General features: G+C 41.0%; 1 protein-coding gene across 5 annotated transcripts in view; it reads left to right on the forward strand.

Annotated features, from left to right (window-relative positions):
• LOC143936030 (uncharacterized) overlaps window positions 1–6,704 on the forward strand; it is a 40,457-nt gene extending 33,753 nt beyond the window's left edge. For all 5 annotated transcript variants that reach the window (XM_077460309.1, XM_077460310.1, XM_077460308.1 and 2 more), the window contains 3 exons: window positions 437–503; window positions 584–735; window positions 3,920–6,704. In XM_077460309.1, coding sequence (XP_077316435.1) covers window positions 437–503; window positions 584–735; window positions 3,920–6,317 — 2,617 coding nt within the window. In that variant the 3' untranslated portion in view covers window positions 6,318–6,704. The remainder of the gene's footprint in view (window positions 1–436; window positions 504–583; window positions 736–3,919) is intronic.
• Window positions 6,705–9,521: the final 2,817 nt, after the last annotated feature.

Here is a 9,521-nt window from a genome sequence, read left to right on the forward strand (position 1 = left end):
TCACCTCATTCCGAACTATCGGATTTTCAGACAACTTTGTCCAACCGTGTGTATCCAACATCAGTTTCGGCCAAAATCCATCGGAAAAAATCAGACAGATTTTGTGGTCGGAATGTAATAATTAAGATTAATAAAGTAAAATATTTTAACTGTACACATCACTTATGAATGATTTATATTTGCTCCTTTGGTTGTTTGGAGCCAAAGGTTTCCCATAATCCTATTGCTTGATAACGCCCACGTCTCTCAGGTCCTAAGTACGCACAATAAAACGAGTAACAGCCCATTTAATAATCAACTACAGGTCTCCGTTATTTGGCATTGGCATGTCTATTTGCAGGTTGTGGCCCTCAAAGCACAGCCCAGTTTATTTCTCTGTAGTTTCTTCTTTATATAAAATTGACACTTAATTTGTGATATTCTTATCTGATTACAGGCTGTTTCCACTTCAGGAGCGTGGGGTGAATCATTGTGCCACTCCCCTCACTGAGAGCGAGATTCAGGTACCGGCATATGCACAAAAAAGACTTTGCAAGCCATAGCAAGGGAGATGGGCATTTTATTAACTCTACATCTCTTTTAGTTGATGAAGAGTGACGAAGAGGTCATGAAAAGGCTTCTTGAGTCATACAAACTCATGCTAGGATTTTATGGGATTGTATTACTGGACCCAGACACTGGGAAGGTTGCCCGGGCAAAAGAAAATTGGAAGAACAGATTTAAAAACTTAAACAAGTAAGTTACAGAGTTTTGAATATGAGCTGCCACTAGGGCAGTAGTCTCCAAACTGCATCCTGTGGGCCAGATGCTGCCCTTTGCGTGCCTTTATCTGGCCCTTGGGGCACTATACCTTGCACTGACACAAGGCAATATTCCTCCCACTGATATCAACAGTGGGGCACTATTCCTTCCACTTCACCAAAGATGGGGCAATATTCCTCCCACTGAAACCTACAATGGGACACTAATCCTCCTACTAATACCAATGATGTGACACTATTCCTTCCACTAATACCAATGATGTGACACTATTCCTTCCACTTTACAAAAGATGGAGCACTATTCCTCCCACTGAAACCAACAATGGAACACTATTTCTCCTCCTACTGACCACGGGGTTTACAGTGCCTTGAAAAATTATTCATACCCTTTGAAATGTTCCACATTTTGTCACGTTACAACCAAAAACTTAAATGTATTATATTTTATGTGATAGTCCAACACAAAGTGGCACATAATTGTGAAGTGGAAGGAAAATGATAAATGGTTTTCAACATTTTCTACAAATAAATATGTGAAAAGCATGGATTGAGTTTGTATTTAGCCCCCCTAGTCAATACTTTTGTAGAACCAACTTTTTGTAGCAAACCATTTATCATTTTCCTTCCACTTCACAATTATGTGCCACTTTGTTTTGGTCTATCACATAAAATCCCAATAAAATACATTTAGGTTTTTGGTTGTAACATGTCAAAATGTGGAACATTTCAAGGGGTGTGAATACTTTTTGCAGGTACTGTATATAATGCTTTTTATTCCCACTGACCACCAAACCTGAGACATTGTCTACTCCCATTGATGCTGGAGCATTTTCTATTGCCACTGGCCACAGTTTGGCCCTCCTAAAGCCTAAACCTTATAAAAGTAAACTGTCCTTTTATTTAAAATGTTTGGAGACCCCTGCACTAGGGCATCTAGATCTCACTAGGGAATAGTAGTTTTTCTGGTTCAGTAATTGTTATATTATGCAAATATAGCATTGAAAAATACAATAATGCTGGAGGCAATTAGGCTGCCCACTTAGGGATTAGATGTGGCACGTAGAAAACATGGACCATACAACATAAACAGAGGAGAGAAGCCTCCTAATTGAACAATTACAGAAAACCTGAATGCAACATTTGTATATTTGGGGAAAACCACATAGAGTGCAAGAATATACAGGAGAAATATCTAGTAACTCAGCCTTGAATTAGTTCTGGGCATCCATCAATAACTAAAGAGGGCTAAAAGCCCCGGAAAGCGAGAGAGAAGAAAACAGTAAGAAAAGTCAAAGGTAGAGATGGAGGAGAAGGGGACTTGGGATCACCCAGGATACCAGTCAGCACTGACCCATACTAGTCAGAGGGAGTTTAGGGAAGACATACTTCAACCATGGCTCCCAGACTTTAAGGAACGTAGCATGTATGTCTTTAAGATAACTAGACATTTGTTCATTGACCATCGTGGCTGTCAAACGGTTTTTCACTTCCTGAAAAGGAGCCATGGGTTTCTTCTATGTCTGAGTGATCGTCCTTTTATCCGCTATAAACAGATAGGTTGCGGGAATGGTCGTTTTTCAATGGAGGTTTAAACTTTTGATGCTGAATGGTTGAGTCAGTGCATGATTCTGCGTAAGACGGGGAGCTGCAGAAGTCAAGGCTTATGAAATAAGGGTAGTCAACATCTGACAGGTTCACTTTAATTAGCTAATGAAGTTCTGTTGGAACAGAATTTTAGATTATCAACTAATCCTCCTACATTACTTTCCATCACCCCTCACTGCAGTGTTTAACTTAGCACCAAAACCAGAGGCGTAACTAGAACCTTCAGGGTCCCATTGCAAGAAACCATGAAGGGCCCCCCTGACCAGGGGCCCTTCCCACTGATTCCAGGGCCTATTACTCCCGTCATGGGACCCTATATTACAGTCCTGCAGCAGGACCCTTTCACATGTTCTGAAGTGGCCCCCTTACTTTTTACTATTTTATTTTGTATTATTTTTTACAATTTCTTAGGATCCCCGCTGGGTGGCTTTGGTGAAATGTCAGGGGTCTAAACAGACCTCTGATGTTCCACCTTTGAGACAGAAAGGAGATAGAGGACACAGCCCTCAGTCTACATTGCTGCAGCCTTAGCAGCACAGAATGAATGGACAGGATAGGCTCTATATAGAGCGTCCCGCTCATTCACAAATTGAAGCATAGTAAACACAGTAAACAGTAAGCTTTTATTATGAATGAACAGAGTCAGTGATTGGTACAAAATCACTGACTCTGTCCATTCAGAAAAGGAAGGGGCCAGTAAATGACATGTTTACTAGCCACTTCCCATGCTCTCCATCCTGACACATCCCTCGTAGCAGCCTGTGGGAGAGGGGAGGCAGGGTGACATATAGAAGAATCGATCCCCTCCATTTTCCTCCTGCAACCTGCCTGTGGGAGGGAGAGCAGGAGAAGCAGACTTTCAGCAGCTGCAGGAGGAAAATCAAGGGCATCGGTTCCCCTATATGCCGCCACTGCCCCTCCTAACCAGGTGTATAAGGAAGCTGAACGGGCCCCATGGAGCATAGGGGTGGGTCGCAATTACAACCCCTGTAGAAACGCCCCTGGCCAAGACTGATGATTGCTGTATGACCCTCTATTCTCTATGTTGGAGGATTATGTCACAACTTTATCTCAAGATTCACACTGGAAGATTCACTTTGCACAGACCGTTCAATTCCTATTTGTACCTTCTAACTACCTAGATGTACCAGTGTTGTCATGCCTCGCTAATGTCAGTGTGTCCCAGACACATGCTCTGCACTCCACATTCTGGATCAGCAATGCATAGGGAATATTTAAGTGATCTCCAGTCATTCATACACATTGGCTCTGACAGTTCCACGTTTCAGGCTCCGGGATTGTAGGAACAGTGTTTTGTTAGAATTAGTATTATCACTGTATTAAGTTTAAGTGTGTGTTATTAGACAGGGTTGCAACACTGGGAAACAAAAACAGCTACTAAAAAAAGTTTTCCGATAGGGATCACAGGTAACACTGATAGAACCAAAGACGGGCTGCACAGAAAAGGATATCATTTAAATACAGGCTGTGATCCTGAATTGATTCCAAGCAATACCTTTGTTGCTAATAGATGCATGTTTTGTTCCCTACAGTAACACACACAACAACTTGCGGATCACAAGAATATTAAAGTGTTTGGGGGAGATGGGCTACGAAAGATTCCAGGCACCACTGGTGAGGTTTTTCCTGACGGAGACCCTGTGTAATGGCCAGCTACAAAGTGTAAAACAAAGTGCTTTAGACTATTTCATGTTCACCGTGAAAGACAAGAAACAACGCCGAAGCCTGGTGCACTTTGCTTGGGTGCACTACAAACCGCAAAATAGGTTTATCTGGGGGCCTGTGGAGAAACTCCAGAAGTTTAATCCTCCTCCAGAAGATGCAGAACAAGATGGTGAAGTTGACACTTTAGAAGAGTTAAATATACCGTCGATACCCTCAACGAATGACAGCTCAGGGGGTTACTATGTAGAAGACAGTGAAGTTGCAAGAAGGGAGCCAGAGAATAAGAGAGAACGTGGCTTAGTTAGGAGAACTGTGGGTTATGTATGTAGGAATTTTCTGTTGTTCAGATTGTTTATGTCCTTTCTGGAATTTTTCACATCATTAAGGCCTATTAGATACTTAGGTGGCATCCTCTGGTTTAGAGGAGAGGCAGGAAATGAAGACCAAATCAGTGCAAAAACAGAAGGTGCTAATACTGAAAAAACAATGGCTGCAGACATGGCAACTGTAAACATGTCAGTAAATTATAAAGGTAGATCACAAGGTTTCACAAAGTCAGAACATGAGCGTTTATTAAAAGATCCTGAAAGGCAAAAAAGACACAAAACAGAACTTAAAGAGCTGAATGTAAGTGCTGATGTGAAAACTGATAACTGTATGAATGAGAGTAAAATGGAAGCCAAACTAGAAACAGAGGGCAATGGCAGCAAATGTGAAAGTATTTCAGAAAATGGCACAGGATCAGCAGATAAAAAAGCCTTGGTCAACATCGAAATGCCAGAAAATGGACAGGCCAAAGAAGATGATAACCATACAGAAAATGAAGATGACTCAAGGAATTTTACAAAGGGCAAAAATGTTATAAAATTAGCTGAGGGTCAGATTTCAGAAAATGATCGGTTAGAAGGAGCTGAAGAAGGTAGTGTGAAAGAAAATAATGAAGCAAAAGGCAGTGAAACATACAACCATGGTGGGGGCCGAGAGCATAATGGGAAACATATAGCTAATGCAGGGAACCAAACAGAGGAAGAAAAAAAATACAATGGGAATAGTGAACATGAAGATGCATCCAAAGTGAAGCTTGTTCCACTGTTCAGTGGGGAGGGGGATGATGCTGAGAAGGCAAAGATTATTATTACGATAGAAGACCATAGAGAGACATCAACTACGTGGTCAGGGGACAATGATGGAGGGAATATTGAGACTCAAAACACATTGCCTCAGACAGACAAAACAGACCAGGTTGAAAGAGATATTCATGAAACCGAGGTTGAAGAAGCAGACAATGTGAAGCTATCACCACAGGTAGGAGATGAAGATGAGAACCTAGGGGTTAGTAAAATAGAAGACAGTAGAGGAACATTGGTTCTGGGGTCAGGGGACAATGATGGAGGGAATAATGGGGCACAAAATACACTGCTTGAGACAGACAAATCAGAACAAGCTGATAGGTATGGGAAGACCAAGGATGAAGAAGCAGCCATTGTGAAACTATCACCACAGATTGTTGAAGAAGGAGATGAAGATAAAAACCCAGGGACTAATAACGTAGAAGACAAAAGAGGAACATTGGTTCTGGGGTCAGTTGACAATGATGGGGGGAATACTGGAGCACAAAACACATTGCCTGAGATAGACAAAACAAACCAATTTGAAATAGATGATGGGAAGACCATGGATGAAGAAGCAGCCAATGTGAAACTATCACCACATTCTGGTAAAGAAGAAGATGAGGATGAGGACCCAAGGATTAATAAAATAGAAGACAACAGGGAATCATTGGTTCTGGGGTCAGGGGACAATGATGGAGGGAATATTGGGGCACAAAACACATTGCCTGAGACAGACAACACAGACCAAGTTGATAGAGATGATGGAAAGACCAAGTATGAAGAAGCAGCCAATGTGAAACTATCACCACAGTTTGGTGAAGGGGGTGAAGATAAAAACCTAGGGATTAATAAGATAGAAGACAATAGAAGGACACTGGTTTTGGGGTCAGGGGACAGTGATGGTGGGAAGATTGGAGCACAAAACACATTGCCTGAGACAGACAAAACAAACCAATTTGAAAGAGATGATGGGGACACCAAGGATGACGAAGCAGCCAATGTGAAACTATCACCACACTTGGGTGAAAAAGGAGATGAGGATGAAAACCCAGGGATTAATAAGATAGAAGACAATAGAGGGGCATTGGTGCTGGGGTCAGGGGACAACGATGAAGAGAATATTGAGTCACAAATCATAAAGCCTAATGCCTAGGAAAGAAAAATCATAGTAGGTTGAAAGAGTTTGCCATAACAGAGCAGACATGTATGTAAAGTCGGAAAATGAGGAAGGAATGAAGTCAGTAGATGGGAGTAGAAAAATAGTGAATAGTGAGATCTACAATTAAGAGAATAAACAGGAAATTAAGAGAACAGTGGAAAATAAACAAGAGCAAGCTCAGTTGTTGAAAGTTCCTGGAGAACCAGAAATGTTTAAACCACACACATATGACGATATAAAGACTCAAACATGTGTGAGAAGGTAGAGAACATAAAATTCCCTCCACCTACAATCAAGCAAAACACTGCTCATTAAGAAAAATATTTTATTTACTAATAGATTTTACATAATAAAAATGACAATAAAACAACATAAACTTGACATATGTGTGTTCTTTTGCAAACTCCCATTCTAATGACAAAGGAATATAAATGATTCTATTCTTGTAAGTAAAACTATTCCTTGTACATTCATTACATTTGATACTGGTAAAAGGCCTTCAGGTTTTTTTGTACTGCAGTCTGTGTCCTGCTGGGAAAATTTCACTTCCTTTGCTGGAGAAAACAGGAAGTAAAATCAAATCTCTTCAGAGTAAGGGGAAATTCCCCTTAGACAGCAGTCACCAAAACAGAGGTCCTTATTGGAGGATTCCTCCTCTATTTCTGTTTTGATGACAACTGAAAAAAGTTTGGGATTCCCCATCACTTTCTGTCCCAGTGACAGTGGTCACCAGGACAGTGGCATACGGACAGACAGAAGTACATTTAAATATATTTATTATATTCGTAGGTAATGTAGGCTGGTCCTAGACCCACCCCAGCTTGTGATTGGACAACGATGAAGCAATAATGTATTTATGTGACCCCCCTTCTGCTACCCCCTCTTTACAGTATTTGTACTGAGGGCCCATTTATGTATGCGCACGGAGGTGCATTTTTTTGTAGCGTTAGGCAGGTGCATTGTCAAGTGTCAACATGCATTTACTTTGTGCGTTGATACGAGTTATTGACATGCATTGATCCTCATTTTCATTGCATTTTTGACCTTTTGTTTTGGAGGAGATAAAAATATCAGCCATTAATACCTGTTGCCAGCCAGTGGCCTTCCAGTGCACTAAAACTTTTTTTTCCAAAAACGCAGCACTGCAGAGATGGGATTATTTTTTTTGCTATATGTCTCGCCTTCGCCTCCCTTTCACTTGCTGCCCCAGAGAAATAACAATAAGAGGAGAGATGAAAGAAATTCCCCTTTTTGACACCTGTCAAAATCGAAGCCCTGAGTTAAAAATGCCACAGCTGGAATTCAAAACATTGAGGCCACTGCATGTGTACGGCCCGGTCCGGCTGTTATTTTATGGTTCGGGTGGGCAGCCGAGCTATAAACTACCCATCTGAAAGAGACCTAAGAAATTTCTGTACAAGAGAGGAGCCTAAACAACTGAGCAAGACCAAAGGTAAAGCTGTAGTTTAAATAAGTTTAAAGGGGAAATCGTGCTGAAAAGCAAATAAGCTTCTGGCAGAACAATCCATATAAATTATATATACAGTTGCTTGCAAAAGTATTCACCCTCCTTGGCAATTTTCTTGTTTTGTTGCCTCACAACCTGGAATTAACATGGATTGTTTGAGGATTTGCATCATTTAATTTACAGAACATGCCCACAATTTGGAAGATTTTTATTTTATTTTTTTTATTGTGAAGCACAGAACAAATAGGACAAAATAACAGAAAAAGTCAATGTGCATAACTAAAGTCAACGTGGCTCCCTAAAGTCAGTACTTTGTAGAGCCACCTTTTGCTACTATCAGAGGCTCCAAGTCTCTTTGGATAAGTCTCTATGAGCTTGTCACCTCTTACCACTGGGATTTCTGCCCATTCCTCCTTGCAAAACTGCTCCTTTAAGTTGGATGGTTTGCGCTTGTGAACAGCGATCTTTAAGTCTGACCACAGATTTTCTATTGGATTGAGGTCTGGGCTTTGACTAGGCCATTCCAACACATTTACATCTTCCCCCTTAAACCACTCAAGTGTTGTTTTAGCAGTGTGTTTGGAGTCATTGTCCTGCTGGAAGGTGAACCTCCGTCCTAGCCTCAAATTACACACGGAGTGGTACAGGTTTTGCTCAAGAATATCCCTGTATTTAGCATCATCCATCTTTCCCTCAACTGTGACCAGTTTTCCAGTCCTGACTGCTGAAAAACATCCCCACAGCATGATGCTGCCACCACCATGTTTGACAGTGGGGATGGTGTTCTTTGGGTGATGTGATGTGTTGGGTTTGTGCCAGACATAGCATTTTCTTTGATGGCAAAAGTTAAATTTTAGTCCCATCAGACCAGAGCACCTTCCTCCATACATTTTGGGAGTCTCCCACATGCCTTTTATCGCAAACTCAAAATTTGCCATTTAGTTTTTTGCTGAAAGTAATGGCTTTCTTCTGGCCACTCTGCATAAAGCCCAACTGTATGGAGTGTACGGCTTATTGTCATCCTATGTACAGATACTCCAGTCTCTGCTGTGGAACTCTGCAGCTCCTCCAGGGTTACCTTAGGTCTCTGTGCTGCATCTCTGATTAATGCCCTTCTTGCATGGTCCGTATGTTTTGGTGTGCGGCCATCTCTTGGCAGGTTTGCTGTTGTGCCATTTTCTTTCCATTTGGTTATGATAGAGTTGATGGTGCTCCTAGGGATCATCCAAGATTTGGATATTTTTTTTATAACCTAATCCTGACTCGTACTTCTCAACAACATTGTCCCTTACTTGTTTGGAGAGTTCCTTGGTCTTCATGGCAGTGTTTGGTTAGTGGTGCCTCTTGCTTAGGTGTTGCAGCCTCTGGGGTTTCAAAAAGGTGTGTATATGTAATGACAGGTCATGTGACACTTAGATTACACACAGGTGGACATCATTTCACTAATTATGTGACCTCTGAAGGTAATTGGTTGCACCAGAGCTTTTTTATGGGCTGCATAACAAAGGGGGTGAATACATACGCACATGACAATTATCAGTTTTTTATTTCTGAAAAATAGTTTTATGTATATATTTTTCTAATTTTACTTCACCAATTTAGAATATTGTGTTCTGATTCATCACATTTAATTCAGATTAAAAAAAAAAACATTGGCTGTAATGCAATAAAATATGTAAAAAGCCAAGGGGGGTGAATACTTTTGAAAGGCACTGTAAAAAGGAATGCTG

This window comes from Lithobates pipiens, unplaced genomic scaffold (assembly GCF_037356315.1).
Source record: "Lithobates pipiens isolate NorthernLeopardFrog02 unplaced genomic scaffold, aLitPip1_a1.2 Scaffold_28, whole genome shotgun sequence".
Taxonomy (NCBI): domain Eukaryota; kingdom Metazoa; phylum Chordata; class Amphibia; order Anura; family Ranidae; genus Lithobates; species Lithobates pipiens.